The following is a 15967-nucleotide window of genomic DNA, read 5'->3' as shown; positions in this document are numbered from 1 at the left end:
ATCTCCGCCTAATGCTCTGTCTCCATCTTTCCCCCTCGCAGATGTTCATTATGGAGAAGGTGGAGGGTGCCCAGTGCAGCCTGCACGAGTTCAGCATCACCGGCTCCACCTACGCCCCCGAGGGACAGATGTGAGTGCGGGTCCCCTCCGCTCCGCGGGTGACGCAGGGTGGCCCTGGGCTGGCAGCAGAGGGTCGAGCTCGTGGCCACAGCTGGGGCGAAAGGGTCGGGGTTCCGCAGCGGTTTGCAGCCACGCTGAACCCTGCCTATGGAGATGCCCGCTGGGCGCTGGTTTTCGGCCATGTTCGGCTCGCAAGCGTCGGGTGACTGCCCGTTGCTTTTGGTGGGACCTGGGACAATTGTTTCACCCTCCCTCGTCCTGCTCGGCCCTCGTCCCCAACTCCGCCTGCCGCCCTTCCACTGCTCAGCAAAGGGGCTTCCTCGGGATCAGCTCTCCCTTCATTAGCAATCCCGGTAAAACGAGCCTGCTTTTGAACTGGACAGGTCAAAGCGGATGGAAATGGCAGGTGTGGGAATAGCGATGAAGGAGGCTTTCCGCAGTACACGCTCTTTCTCCAAATTTCTAAAGCCTGCGCATTTTCAGTGTTGGCTGGCGACTGTCACCCTTGCCCCGAGCAGGACCCGGGTCCAGCAGCTCGTCCCGCAGCCGCGCTGCCGGCAGTGGGCAGAGGGACTTGCAAACCCCGGCCGGAGAGTGCTCCCCAGCCCCGCGTCCTTGCAGGGACGGCCGAGATGGCTGCTGTGCCCGGAGTGCGATCCCGCTGGCATCAGGATGTGTTTTGGGGAAAAACATGGGCTTTGCTGAGCTGCAGCCGGGGGTGGGGAGTGGAAGCCAGGGGCTTTTCCCTGCTGCGTTACTGCACGTGTGGGGTTTTCTGCTGTTGTGTTTGTTTATTCCCCCTCCTTCGAAAGGAGGTGATCCTCCCCGGCGTGGGGAAAGTCTGGGAAGGAGGAAGATGAGAAGCTCAGCTGGTGGCTGGAGCAGTCCCTGCTCCCCTTTGCTTTGCTGTGTGATCCCGGGCACGTTCTTCTCTGCGGTCCCTTCTGCTCATCTGTGGAGTGACTATAATTCATCCCAGCCCCAGACTTAATTTCATGAATATTTATTGAGCCAATTTGATTCTTGGCTAGGACTCTCCATTAAAAAGGGAGCCAGGTCATAAGCTGGTATCAATCAGTGCATTTCAATTAAATGAGGAGGGCTGAGGGGCTGAATTCTTGTCTGCTGACCTCTGAAGCTGCAGTGTTCCCTCCCCTCTGGGGACTGCCTGCAGCAGGGAGGCTCTGCGCTGGCCTCTGCCAATTCATGTTACTTTTGAGTTTTGCTTCAGCCCTGTGCTCATCTTGCACATCAAGGGGGATGTGAGGGCTCACTTAGGCGTGACGGGGAGAAACCCACCCATTCCCCCGGGGCTGGTGGGACTGAAATGCTTGGAGGACTTGGTGGCTTTCCTTTAGCCTGGTCTTGGTGTGGGGGATATTGCGTGCTTGGCCTCAGGTTTGTTCACGTCCCCACACAGCACCCATCCAGCAGCACCTTTGCTGATGCCTTTCCTGGCACGCGGGTCTCGCCCGGCTTCGTGCAGGGATGGTGACGATGGGGACGTATCCCCCCACGCCTTCCCAGCAATACCCAGGGGATGACATGCTCCAAAACCCATCCCTGGTATTTCCACCTTCCCAAACATCAAAACCCAGCCCAGAGTGTCTGCAGGCTCCCTCCTCCACCCGCTGCCTTCCCGTGTCCGTGAATCCTGGGCCGGGCAGCATCCTCTGGGCAGGAGGCAGCGTCTCTCCCCTGCCCGGTCTCAGCCCAGCACGGCTTCTTGTCCCTCAGCAAACAGATTTTTCAGATTTTCTTGGCCGCTCCCTGTTTTCCGCTCCTGAGCTGTAACAAGGGCTCCAAAATGTTCTTTCCATTGGGAACCAGCAGTGGAATAAACTGATCCTAATAACTGCCTGACAAATTATTTTTCCAGCAAGCAGCTGACCGGCTGGGTTTATACGGCTCTAACCTGCAGTTACCTCTCCTGGAACTGGGATAATTTTTTATTTCCCCTGAAAACCACCGCTACTGTTTCTGCCACTGGGCAGCGGGTGAGAAGCAGCGTCCGGCTGCTCCTTTCCAGTGACATTGGTGCTCCTTTACATAGCGAAGAGCTGCTATTTAGGAAGCAAAGGCCACAGTTCGCCGCTTGCTTGGAAACAGCCACAGCAATGCAGTTGTTAAATTTGTCTGCTGCTTTTAAATGCTCCCTTGGGTGCCCTCCGGCTCACCGGACCGCAAAGCAGCCAGTCCCACAGCTCCTTTGGATCCCCAGCAACTGGAAACCCCTGGGGGAGTGAATATTAACTTGAATTTCTTTTTCCCCCTTTTCTCATCCATCGTCCTCATCATCAGCCTTTTGACAGCCCCTGCTTTCAGGTCCAATGCTCTTTTGAGCTCCACTGCAGCCCCCTTTATTCTGGGGCGCTCCCAGAGTTTATGTGCCTCCTGTGATATTTTATTTGCAACTAGTCCCGCCCCATTTGGTAAAGCACAAAATGCAAACCCAAGTGTTTATCGCCAAGCCTGGAGCTTTAACTGGGCTCTTTCTCCCTCTTTTTGGAAAGTTTTACAAGGGATATATAGGAGAAATTAAGTATTATTTGAATGTGTAAGCTGGTGTAAGGCTTTGGGGGGTTGTTTTCTTCCCGCAGCCTGAAGGACGAGCAGCCGGTGCGGTGCGGGCAGTACGACGGGCTGGTGGAGCTGGCCACCATCTGCGCCCTCTGCAACGACTCCTCGCTGGACTACAACGAGGTGGGGGGGGGCACTGGGGCTGGGGGGGTGCAGGGGACCGGCGATGCTCTTCCCTTCACTTTGGGCCACTTCGGGGCAAAGCCAGTGGAGGTTTTGGGATCGCCTTTCCTGACTTCAACTCATCCCAAGGCGATGCTCTGGGAGCCCCAAGGTGTTGCAGTGGGCAACAGCATCCTTGGTCGGAGCAGCAGGTAGAGGACGTGCTCTTAAGCTCCTTTTTTTTTTTTCTGCCCTCTAGTCCAAAAAAGTCTACGAGAAGGTGGGGGAAGCCACTGAAACAGCCCTGACGTGCCTGGTGGAGAAGATGAACGTCTTCAACACCGACACCAGCAAACTCTCCAAGGTGGAGCGAGCCAACGCCTGCAATTCGGTGAGTGGGGAGGAGGCCTCTGTGAACTCCGGTGCCAGGGGACAGGAGGGAGAGGAGGGCTTTGGGACGACTGTTATTGGAGCAATAACCTCTTGCACTGATCTAAGGGACTGATCTGCCACAAGGACGCAATTTCCTGGCTTGCAAGGGGCTGAGCTGTTTTCAGAGCAGATGGTGCAATGGCCCTGGGGGGGCCGATGCCGGGGCCGTGGGGACTAACCTGGGTCCGCACAGAGCTTCGGAGTGGGTGATCCCTGAGGCTCAAACTCAGCCCAGTCCCTGCTCAGTCTGGAGAAACCCCCTTGGTGATGGCCAGAGCTCTGGCTGCAGATGAGGAGGTTTGGAGTTTTGTAGTCCACAGCAAAGCAGCCGTCCCCCATAGTGTGAACCAAACCCCGTTCCCCAGAGCCATGCCTGCCTGAAAGAGGCTTGCTCTTTGGAAACATCTATTTCTGATGTGAAGATATCCCATGCTGGCCATTCCCCTGCTCCAGCTGTCCAGTGTCTCCCTGACCTCTTGGTGAAAATACACTTTCATGTCTGGATTTACTTGGCTTTGGTAGTGTGCTGTTAGATCATATAATGTCTTTGCTTGAAGGAAGGAAGGGCTCTCTGTTCTGGCATTTCTTCCTCAGATAGGTCCGAGCAGGTCATAATAAATCCCCTGTCTCCTTTCTGATAAGGGAGATGGAATTTCCCAGCCGTACATCAGTCCGGCAGCTGCTTTGTTACACGTGCCCGTCACTGCCCTTCCACTCAGATGCCAGGCTGGGTTCGGTCACTGGTGCTGTTCTTCTTACTCTTGTGTTTGGGCAGGGACAAAAAACCCTTCCTTGGATTTTCCTGGCAGTGTTTCTTCACTGCTTCTTGATTTTGCTCCCCGTTGCTCTGTGCTTTGAAATCTCTGGTGGGATTTGGGGGTTTCCACAGCGACTAGCTGCTCTCATGCGCTGAGCGCACAACACCCAGCGGGGACAGCACCGCTATTGTGGGCACAAAACTTCCCGCTTGTGTGTAGTCGCTGCACTCGTGCTGGGTTTGGCCTTTGAGAGCCGCTTGCTGTTTCCCTGGTATATCCACGGACAGTGCCTGCATTTTGCATGGGCAAATCCCCTTTGCACAACTCTCCGCCTCCTCAGCTCCCGCTCACAGCTTCCCTGCAGTTGGAGGGAGCATCCTTTTAACTTTGAACTTGCAAGGTTTTACCCCAAAAGAAGTTTTCTTTTCCTTTGCCACCTTCACTGATTTATTTAGATTTAAGTTGCTATAAAAGTCCTGTGCAAGAGCTGCTTGTGAACCCATCACAAGCAACACCCTCCTGGCAACAAAAACCAACAACGGTATAAAGCAGTTGAGCCATGCAGAGCAAGGTTGGCATCAACATCCCCACTGCCCTCTCTGGAAAATACTTTAGATCAGCCCCAGATGCTCATTAAATGGTTTTTTCGGACACAGCGTGCCCTCCCAGGAGTCAGGCTCAGCCGCCGCGATGCTGATATGGATGCATGAGAGGGGGATCAGTCTGAGGAGGACTGGCTGCTATCTTGCTGGGCGTTTGGTTCCTTAAATTAGTAATTAGTAGCAATAGTAGTGCCTGATTTGTGGTGGGGGTGTTGGGGCAGAGGAGCCTGTCTGTGGGCACAGCCTGTGCCCGTGGGTCCAGCCCCTGCTCTGTCCTCACCTTGCAAACCTGCAGGTACCATCTGAGTGAATGATTGTTACTGCTTAGCTGGCAGTCCTCAGGGTAATTAGCATGTCCTGAAATGAGCCTAATTAGGGTCTCAGCTGTGGAGGTGCTTAATTTGATGGGAACCAAGCTGGCCTCAGGGGATGTTGGTGCTCCCACTCCCACTGACCCATTTGGGTGCAGGATCAGGGCAAGCCCCTCAACTGTAAGGAGCGGGATGCAATTCCTCTTCCTGCAGCGTAGCTGGAGCCCAATGGGGGGGGAGTCTCTCCCGCCTCTCTGGCAAATGGGGCTTTATCTTAGGCTACAGCAGCTGTTTGGCATCCCGTGTGGGGTCAATCAAATAAAGGTCTGGCACACACTGGCATGTGCTGTGGGCTGGGAAGCAATGGTGTAGTCAGAGGGCTTAAAATTCTCCCCCCAAAATTGCATAGGGAAAGCTCCTTCTGCTTTTTGCGCCGTCCCATCCCTCCTGGCTCCTGTGGTTGCCTTTCTCCTCCCATCACCAGCCCTATGCCAGCTCGGCAGGGTTGTTAGCCAAGGCGGAGAGCACCGGCTGCTGTGTCCCTGTCATGTCCCGGCTCAGCCCCACGCTGTCCCCACAGGTGATCAAGCAGCTGATGAGGAAGGAGTGCACGCTGGAGTTCTCCCGCGACCGCAAGTCCATGTCAGTGTACTGCACGCCCACCGGCCCCGGCCACAACTCCGCTGGCAGCAAGATGTTTGTCAAGGTAGGAGAGAAGGTCCTCGGCGCCCTGCAGAGTCCTCCTTCCCCGTGCACACCCCAGCAGGATTTGGCCCTTACTGCAGCGGGCAGTGATGCTTTGCAGTTTGTCTCCTCCCTTAGCTGTCTGGGGGTCCAGGAGTCAGCAGGTAGGCTGGTGTGGTCAGGGAGGAGGTGAGGTTTTGCAGTATTGGTAGGAAAAAAAGGACGTTAAATGATTTGGAGGGAGGAAAAGGTGCTGAGTGTGCAGGTGCTGGGGCCAGGGAAGAGCTGCCCCTGTGCAAAACTTGGGCGCTTGCCTTTAGTAAAGGCTTGGACCCTCCAGACATCAGTAATGCCCAAAGGGCGATGTCCAGCTTTCTGCTATAACCAGAAATAAAATAGTGTTTTAAAGGGCATTTTTTTCCCAAGAGAAGAGATGTGGCAGGAATTTCCCCCTGCTGACGCTGAGAAGACTTGTATATAGTTGTTCCCGCTCGGAGATCTTCTCGGTGGGTGGACTCTGTCCTCCAGGTCAGGTTGGGACCCTCCGGAGCCACTGCATCTGTGGCCCTCATGGTCCTGGGTAAGCTTTTTTAAGAGGAGCAGCAGAAGGATTGCAAGTTTTATATTAAAAAGCAATGTCAGGGGTCCTTCGTACAGTCAGAACGGATGGGGTGAGATGCTGTGATGCTCAAGGACATGTTTTCCTGAAATCACAAAAGCATCGTAAGCAGCCGCGGAGCATCCCGCAGGCAGTGCGTTTCCTCAGCAGAGATTGACAGCCCTAATCCCCTCCAGGTTTGAGAGGGCATCTGTGGTGCGGGAGTATCTCAGGCAGACGTGTGGGTTTGGCAGGAGTCAGGCGGATCCCCCGCAGAGCAGATCCTGCTGCTCTCCGGTGACCTGATGCGGGTTCGTCCTTCCCGGCCGCGGTCCCCGTGCGCTCGGTCGGAGGCTGCCATCTAGCGCGCTGAGCCACCGCGCCGGCATGTGCCTGCTGGAGTTTTGGGGAGATTTCCTTTTCCTTTGCCCCATCTTGGTGCCTTCCCTCCCTCTGGCACTTCCTTCGGTGCTGGCAAGAGACGCTCATCCTCCAGGTTCATTCCAGCCCCTAAGCCCTCCGCTCTTCCCCAGGGTGCCCCGGAAAGCGTGATCGAGCGCTGCAGCCACGTCCGTGTGGGCACTGCCAGAGTCCCGCTGACGACCCCGGTGCGGGAGAAGATCCTGAGCAGGATCCGGGACTGGGGCATGGGCATCGACACGCTGCGCTGCCTGGCCCTGGCCACCCACGATGCGCCCGTCCGCAGGGAGACCATGCAGCTGCACGACTCCGCCGCCTTCGTCCACTATGAGGTACGGCACCGGGAGCTTTTTTCCTTATTCCCAAAGTTTTCCCACCCGCTTCCAGCTGCCCCAGCAGTATTTTCTCTCTGGTTTCTCCGTGGGCAGTTGGCAGTGCAACAGCTCAGCTCGTCCTCTGCAAACCCCGGTACAGAGCTGTATGCAGTGGGGCTGGTCCAGCCAGCAGCCCCGTCCCACTGGGCATCCATCCCTGTGGGCTGACCACTGAGAGAAGCCTGGGAACCACCAAGAGGGACGGGAAGGAGGGGAGCGAAGCAAAAAGATGTGAGGAGCAGCAGAGGGGACGGGAGCATCCCATTGCATTGGGGCTATAGAGTGCATCCGTGGGGCTGTTGGTAGAAAATTTCCTGGAAGTTTTCTCCCAGGGGAAATCCCCGTGCCCGGGGTCGTTTCCCAGCAGGGAGGGAAGTGGGTGCATCCCTGAGGGTTAATGTGGGTCCGGGGCTGTCCCTCCCCAGAACAACCTGACCTTCGTGGGCTGCGTGGGGATGCTGGACCCTCCCCGCAAGGAGGTCACCTCTTCCATTGAGATGTGCCGCAAGGCCGGCATCCGCGTCATCATGATCACCGGTGACAACAAGGGCACGGCGGTGGCCATCTGCCGCAGGATCGGCATCTTCTCAGAGAGTGAGGACGTGGCCGGCAAAGCCTACACGGGCCGGGAGTTCGACGAGCTGCCCCCCGAGGCGCAGCGGCAGGCGTGCCGCGATGCACGATGCTTCGCCCGCGTGGAGCCGACGCACAAGTCCCGCATCGTCGAATACCTCCAGTCCTTCCACGAGATCACCGCCATGGTGAGTTCCCTGGGGACGCCCCACCACCCCCCGGTCCCCTCCTCTCCACCCAGCCCAATCCCTTGCACCCCATTAATCACGGCTTCGTGCAGACAGGCGACGGCGTCAACGACGCCCCGGCCCTGAAGAAAGCAGAGATTGGCATCGCCATGGGGTCGGGCACGGCCGTCGCCAAGTCGGCTGCCGAGATGGTGCTCTCCGATGACAACTTCTCCACCATCGTGTCGGCCGTCGAAGAGGGCAGGGCCATTTACAATAACATGAAGCAGTTCATCCGCTATCTCATCTCCTCCAACGTCGGGGAGGTTGTTTGGTGAGAGCTCCCCACACTGGGCACCATGTTGAGGGGAGCAGTGGTGAGGACATCCCCTGGGGCAGGTGACCTGCAGTTCTTGTCCGTGTCCCCTGTCCCTGGCAGCATGTGGTGCCCCAACTTGTAACCCCAGGTACCAAAGGGAGCAGCTATGCCTTGTCTCATTCCCCAGGGGCAGGGGGATTTTTCTTTTGTAGTTTTTTTAATCATGCCGCCCCGCAGGAGCTGTTTTGTTAATGCATTGCCTATTTAAGCCCATCCCAGCGTCTAAGATGGGTGCAGATAGTTGTGCACAGGCTGTTGTCACCAGGTCACACTGACGCACTTTGCATCAGGTCCTGGGCAGCTCTCCCTGTCCCTGTCCCTGTCCCTGTCCCTGACCATCCCTCCCAGTAAATCAGCACTATCCTCAGCAATGTGGGCACAGCCTCAAGATCACTTGAGCATCCTTTGCCCTCTCGTTTCAGCAGGGGTGTTTGTGCTGGGAACGGGAACTCGCATGGCCATGGGGACGTCAATGGTTGGGTTTCAACTGCAAAGCAAATTTTAATAGCACCAGGAACAAATTTTAGTTGCAAAATTCGGTCCTGGACTTCAGATTCCTGACTCAGGGACTGCAGGTTTATCTGCAGGACTTTGGATAAATATTCAGTTTGTGGTGTTTGGATCCAGGGTTCCTGCTCGCTCCCCTTGCACGACACAGACACTTTCTCTGGCTGCCCCAGACCTCATCTAATTTGGCATCTCTGTTTTTTTCCCTGCAGCATCTTCCTGACAGCCATCCTGGGCTTGCCTGAGGCCCTCATTCCTGTGCAGCTGCTGTGGGTGAACCTGGTGACGGACGGGCTGCCGGCCACTGCACTGGGCTTCAACCCTCCCGACCTGGACATCATGGACAAGCTGCCCCGCAACCCCAAGGAGCCCCTCATCAGCGGCTGGCTCTTCTTCCGCTACCTGGCCATCGGAGGTGAGCCCCCGCGGGCGCCGGTGGGCAGAGGATGAGGACGGGCATGGGGTGCCATGGGGTAGGGTGCCCCTTGCTGGGTGCTAGGGGTAAAGGTGTGTCTCTCTCGGCTGCAGTGTACGTTGGCCTGGCCACGGTGGGTGCAGCGACCTGGTGGTTCTTGTACGACGCCGAGGGACCGCAGGTCTCCTTCCATCAGCTGGTGAGTTGGGAGGGGAACGGGCCGATGAGTTGAGCAGGTGGTTGAGGGCATGGATTCAGGTGTTGGGGTCTTTCCTCTGCCTTTCTTCTGTGGTTGTTGTAGTGTTCCCAAATTCCTGGTGGAGAAGACAATAATTTAAAATAAAAGCAAATTCTCTCCCTCAGGCTCATGTTTCCAGCCTTGCTTCTGCCAGTGACCAGCATGATGGGGAAAACTTGATTCAAAGAAGCTGAAAGTAGCTCCTGTACCTTGAAGGGGATCAATTGTTACATTACTGTAGGTCTGAACAAGGTGGTGGGAGAGCGGGTGCCATCGCATCCCAATGTCACGTGCAATGGAAGATGTATTTTTGATGGAGATGCCTGTGTGCTCAAACAAATGATTAACTGCGCGTGAAAATCTCTAAGCCGCTATCCAGCCATAACACGAAAGCCCCACCACAGCAGAAGCTGGGTCACTTTAGACAGTTTTATCAGTTGATCTGAACTGTGGGATGTTTAAGAGCACCCCTAACAATCAAGGTTCACCATGTGCCCCCCAACCCGTCAAACTGCCTTTCCTACACTGCTACTCTGCAATGTATTTACCAGCGGTTTCCTGTGCCGACAGAGGAACTTCATGAGGTGCACTGAGGACAACCCCATCTTCGAAGGAATCGACTGTGAGATCTTCGAGTCCCGATACCCAACCACCATGGCTCTGTCCGTGCTCGTGACAATTGAAATGTGCAATGCTCTGAACAGGTAGGGTGGCCGCAGGATTGCTCCGTACGCTCTACGCATGACTGATTTTGGGTAGGGTCTCTTTGAGCATCTGTTGGTGGGCTGAGGGCTTGGCTTAGACTCGGCAGAGCCATTTGGAGTGTTCTCGCAGGGGACCACCGGGCTCACTGTAAATAAACTCCTCCAAGCCAGTGTGCTGCTGTCGATAGCTGTGAAAGAAGGACTGGATCTGCATCCATTAGCGGTTTGGCCCTGTTAACGACCGGTCCTAATCCACGCATGGGTGGTTGCATTGAGATGGGTGTCCAGATCCAAATCGTGGCAAAGCCTGAAGCTGAACAGTCTGGAAGAGAGGGGCTATAGCGTAACAGCCTTGGAGAGGAGTGGGCACCCCCAGCTTAGGCAGGCACAGGGAGCAGGAGGTTACTGGGGCTAACGCTGTCCCCTCGCTTTCACAGTGTCTCTGAGAACCAGTCGCTGCTGCGGATGCCACCGTGGCTCAACATCTGGCTGCTGGGGGCCATCGTCATGTCCATGGCTCTGCACTTCCTCATCCTCTACGTCAAGCCCATGCCTGTGAGTTCCCTGTGCCACCTCTGCCTGCAGCCCAGGGGCTGCATCTGTGGGCGAGGACATCCCTGGAGCAGTCTTTGGGTCTGGAAGCTTCTGGGATGGTCGTCCCCAGCATGTGCCCTCAGGACCAGGTCCTATGACTGGAACCAGTATGGGGACCAGGAGACACCCTGCCCCGATGAGCCTTTACTTAAGTCAGAAGCTCTCCTTGTAGGCCACACAAAGGGGTAATGGATGTCTCGGCTTCTTTTGGAGGCATCGCCTCCCTTTGCAGTCTAAGGCTGGTGATGCCTCTGTTGATGCCTAACCATGCTTAAGATGGAGCGGGTCACTGTGCCCAGGAGGTTACGTTGTCCTTTGTCCCCTGCTAAGCACCTGTGAGCACATACAGTCGTAGATTGTGCCTCACTTTCCTCATCTGCAGGAGAGATGAAGGACATAATTTTTGACTGATCTTGGCCAAGAGCCACCTTGGGATCATGACACACCTTGAAGAAATCCTGTTCTTTGGGCTGTCTGGATCCTCCCTCCTTGTACGTGGGATGACCCTTTCTCAGCCTGTGCCATACAACAACCTGACCTTTAAAAAAACCAAAAAAAACCCCATCCCACCTCCTTCCCTATTGACATGTCCCATCCTTTCCACCTCGCAGCTCATCTTCCAGGTAACCCCCCTGAGCTGGCCGCAGTGGGTGGTTGTGATGAAAATCTCCCTGCCCGTTATCCTGCTGGACGAAGGACTCAAGTACCTTTCCCGCAACCACCTGGACGGTGAGCATGGTCTGCACCACACTCAGTTATGTTTGCTCCATGGTGCTTTGCTTGGGGTTCATGGTGGCTTCGTGGACACCTCGCTCACCTCCTCTGCTTGTGTGGTGTCTGCATCTGCATGTTCATCCACCTTTGCTGTGAAAAAGGGACTTTTCCTCCTACCCCCTTCCTTCCTGGGTGCCATGCCAGGCAGAGCAGTTGGTACTTCCATCTGCTTGAAACACTCCCATAGGAGCTGGAGCACTAGATAAATCTGCCACCTGTGTTTATCTAGCTCCTCTTGAACCTCTGGGAACTGGATCCCTTCTCTTATAAAGCAAAACAAATCAAACACTGATTTCTAACAGGAATCCATCCTTTTTTCCCCTCAATCTTCCACCCCTCTATGTCCATCCTTATCTTGTGTTTGTTACCTCTATATTGAGATCAAATGAGAGCTGAACACCTTATAAACTGGTTTTAATGGGGTTGCCCTTGGCCAGCACCTCTCAGGATCCGGCGCGTGGTATGCGTGGAGGAGAAGCAGCTCCTGTGACACTGGGGCAGCGGTTCCCATGTGTTCCCGGGCTCTGTGCTGTAAATCACAGCATGTGTTTAGGCAGCCCTCCAAAGAGATGATATCATCTTTTCTTTCATTTCTTGCAAAAGATGTTGCTGTGGGTGATATCTCAGCACTGAGTTAAACCTGCAGGTTTTCCCAGCAGTGGCTGCGGGGCCACGGCTGCTGAGCAGTGCTGTGCCTGCCATGGGGCTGGCCCCTCTCCAGGAAAACAGATTTTATTCGTTTTTAGGGTGTGCTTGCCCTGACAGTGACAGCAGGGAGAAGAAGGGCAGGAGAGACACCGTCCTTGCCCAGGGAAGGTGTAGAGGCTCAGTGGGGGAGCAGATGAACAAGCTGAGTGTGGGGACTGGATGTCCTTCCACAGCATCACTTTGCTCAAACCATTTTTCACCCCTTAGGCAACCAGGGTCCTAGCAAACCCCTCCTTTTATCTTCACCCTTGAAAAATGACCCAGGAAAACTGCAAAACCATTCTTGCTTTTCAGGGCTGAAGGCAGGTCCATCCTGCCCTGGCAGGGAGCCATCTGGGGCATCACAGCAGCTCTGTTTGGTTTCTTATGGAGCAGAACCATGCAAAAATATGAAAATATGGGATGGGAAATTATTGCAAGCAGGAAACGATCACAAACTGGCTGCCCTCCCCGTCAACTGGTTCTGGTGCACTGGGGGTGCTCACGTCAGCTTTCCTTTCTGCAGCGATCTGATGCATAACCGCAGCGATTGCTCAGAGAAGCCTCTGCTGAGAAATGGGGGTGCAGGGGCTCCTATTTTTACACACCAGATAGAAATTGTTTCTAGCTTATTTTTTATTTAGTTGTTGCATCTCTCAACAGACTGATAGGTGCTTTGCATCACCCAGGTCTCTTTTATCATACGATTACAAGCTTGTAGCAACAATTTTATGGCACAGTACTGGGCTGGGGTGTAGGAGAGCTGGTTAATTCCTGACTGTTGCATCCCATGCATGCCCTCGGTCCTCACTTCATCATCTGTGATCTGGGGATGAGTCTGTCTTTCTCCCACACTTTGCATTTCTCTATAAACAGTGCTGGTGGAGGAAGGGCTTTTCTTTGGCTCTGCCAGCGCAGCTCTGAGCACAGCAGGGTTTCTGGCAGGTGTATGATCCTTTCGAGTCCCATCATACCAGCTCAGCGTGTTTCCTCCCTCCATGCCATGCTTCCAGCATGCCGGGTCCTCTGAGCTGCCCTCATCCCCACGGTCACGATGCTGCTGATGCCCGCGGGTCGCACTGTGTCTCATCCAACAAGGGTTTCCCATGCAGCTATTCAATCACAGCTACCGGGTAAAATCACGCTTATGTCATCACACTTGAAAGAAATAATTGAAGTCCTGCGTATTCCTGATTCCTCTGGGCTTTGAAAAGCAAACAAAAAAAAACCCTCAAAAAGCCACTTTTAAATGTGGTATTGTGATTTTTTTACCAGGCATTCTCAGGACGTTAAGACACACGTGGAGCGGGGAGCACCAGTTGAAAACCTGCAGGACTCCAGAGCAAGGGTTGGCTTTCTTACATGTCTCATCCCTGAATGCCGTATCCCCATGCTTCCTCCACATCTCGCTCATGTGTGGTGGGGACCTGCTTAGAATGTGTCTGGGTGAACGTGGCTTGGAAAACCAGCCGATAACGGAGCCCAGGGATCCTGTACCCAGACAGGATCTCCTTTCCCACACTGGCCTCTGTGTTTTGCTTCAAAATAAGGTCTAAAAAACCTGTGAAGCATCCGTTTGTGTGGCAGTTTTGGCCAGGGGCCAGGCTCCTGCTTGGTCTCTGCAAGGCAATACTTGGGGCTGGTCTCTGGCGTGGGACCTTCTGAGGGATGGCCAAGGGTGTTCACTCAAGGGATGCAAATGTATAGCTGTGAATTCTGCTGATTCAGGTTTTGCATGGGAAAGTTTCTCCTTTGATCAGATTTAGATAAGTTGTGTTTCCATTACGCTGGATTTTCCTTGTCCTTGAAGTGGCAGAAAGCTGAGACTCTTCAGCTTTCACCATGGTCTCAGTGCTTTACGCTCCTCTCCCCATCACCCCGGTCTCTTCCAGCCTCTCATTTTGCATGCTTTGCATGTATCGCTGCTTTCATCCATCTCTGGCCCCTCTGAGGTTTCTGCTGTCTCAGGTTTGGGAGGCGATGTGCGTGTGAGACAGCAAGCGAAAGTTTTCGGCTCAGCTAGGTTGGTTTGGTGCAACCTGCAGATGTTCTGGGCAGGAACATAGAGTTGTTCTCCAGGGCCCTCTCAGGGGTCCAGCACACAGATACAAGCTGGCAGGCTCAGAGGGGCTGAGCACCCTCAAGGACCTCTTGCCCTAGTATTTTTAATATTTGCCATGCTCTATGCATTTAAGTGTATTGTTCTTTCTGAGCCCCGTGGCACCCAGGAGGAAGGTTTCCAGGCATCTGTGCCAAGACCTTGCAGAAGTCTCTTTTCTGAGAGATTCTCAAAAGGTACCAAATCCAGACAGCTCCCTGAGACAACCCTGGTGCTTGTGTCCCTCCGTGCGCCGTCAGCCCGCTGCCGTGGCCACCCTGCTCCCCTCCTGCCTTCCTGCACCAGCCCTGGGCCTCCTCATCTTCACCATCTCAAAGCAAACCCATCGCAGGTATCGGTGTTGCCACCGTGGTGTTTTCACTTGTTTTCAACACCTGAAGCGGCAGGCCCTGCCGGAGTGCTTGGGCTTCACCATTTCTCACCTGCGCCGTGGTAAAAGCAGGGACAAGTCAAGAAGCGGTTGCTTTCTGTGACACAGCTGCGCAACTGCCCTGACAGCAGCAGCGTCACTGAAAAGCAGAAGTTTCGATGCATGAGAATTGTCTTGGCGTGTTTTGTGGCAGATGAGCATTTATGCAGCTGTTTGTCCTTACGCCTGGTGAGGACGGCAGTCCCCAAGTGATTTTGCAGGAGCTGCGAGGTGGTGGCCGCACCGCTGGGTACCTGTCCCCCCACGGTGTCCCGTAGCTTCCTGCCGCTGATGTGCAGGCGAGATTGCACCCTTGGGTGAGCATCTCCGCCAAGGGAGATTTAGCTGCTTATCTGCAAAGTCGGTATCGGCTTTATGCTTTAACATCCTCCCAGCGGAGAGCAGCTGGCAGAGGTGGCTGTGCGGTGACAAGTGCGTCACGCTCCCTGCCAGGGCTCCGCATCCCTCCGAGACAGCCCAAAATCTGCAGGGACCAAAATCTCCGTGTCCCTTCACAAAAAGCCTCCGGCACATGGCAAAAAGGAGCTGCTCGCCTTCATCTCCCCCGTGCATCCGCACCTGGGGATGAGGGCAGCCCCTCGAAACACCCCCCGGGAACACAGGGGCTGCCACGGCCACCCGCTTTCCCTGCGGAGAAGGCAGGCATCCCTCTCCCCGGCGCGGCAGAGAGCCGGGAGCGAGCGCCCACAGCCCTGGCCTGCCCTTGTAGGGTAATCTCTGCATGGAGCTACCTTGGCTGGGCGCTGGCGCCAGGGGAGGAATGCGTCCCCATGGGCCAAGTCGTTTGCTTGAGCTATGGGATGCTCTGAAGGAGAGTGGTGCCGCACCTTTCAGTGCCGGAATCTCTCCAGATGAGATTTTACAGCTCTGCTGCCTTGCTTTTTCTTTTTCTTTTTCTTTTTCTTTTTCTTTTTCTTTTTCTTTTTCTTTTTCTTTTTCTTTTTCTTTTTCTTTTTCTTTTTCTTTTTCTTTTCATTTCCCCCTCTCTCCTGTTTTTTTGTGTGCGTGCCTGTGTCATGCTTTAGAAATGGAAGAGCAGAGGGAAGCTCTCAGTGCTTCAGTCCTGGTATTGTAAAGGGATGGGAGGAGGACTTCCATTTCAGTTTTCTCCTGGGGTCTGGGGTCTTGCTTGAAGCTCGGGGTGCCCTGCTGCAATGGGGGAGATGTGCAATTTTCAGAGCTACAAGGGCTGCAGCGTTTCCCTCAGTGGAGGGAGTGATCTGGGCTGGCGCTGCAGCCTGCATCCCTCCAGCATCACCTTTTACGGGAACCCGTTAAGAGGAAAGTCAAAAGCAATAAGGAAAAACCTCCCAAAAAGCCTTGGCGGTCCTGGCGGGGAGCAGATTTTGTAGGAGATGAGCTCGCGATGATCGATTGCAGGGTTGAAAGAGTTCAAGGG

General features: G+C 54.7%; 1 protein-coding gene across 1 annotated transcript in view; it reads left to right on the top strand.

Annotated features, from left to right (window-relative positions):
• The window catches only part of ATP2A3 (ATPase sarcoplasmic/endoplasmic reticulum Ca2+ transporting 3), a 57916-nt gene that overhangs the window by 34889 nt on the left and 7060 nt on the right, over positions 1–15967 (top strand). Inside the window, 14 exon segments of the mRNA XM_049801973.1 lie at positions 42–130; positions 2721–2823; positions 3062–3193; positions 5486–5611; positions 6721–6939; positions 7407–7742; positions 7835–8055; positions 8820–9022; positions 9136–9221; positions 9831–9964; positions 10402–10519; positions 11170–11287; positions 13295–13317; positions 13320–13367. Of these exon segments, the coding sequence (XP_049657930.1) occupies positions 42–130; positions 2721–2823; positions 3062–3193; positions 5486–5611; positions 6721–6939; positions 7407–7742; positions 7835–8055; positions 8820–9022; positions 9136–9221; positions 9831–9964; positions 10402–10519; positions 11170–11287; positions 13295–13317; positions 13320–13367 (1956 nt within the window).

This window comes from Accipiter gentilis, chromosome 6 (genome assembly GCF_929443795.1).
Source record: "Accipiter gentilis chromosome 6, bAccGen1.1, whole genome shotgun sequence".
Lineage (NCBI taxonomy): Eukaryota > Metazoa > Chordata > Aves > Accipitriformes > Accipitridae > Astur > Astur gentilis.
This window is presented reverse-complemented; position numbering and strand designations above follow the sequence as displayed.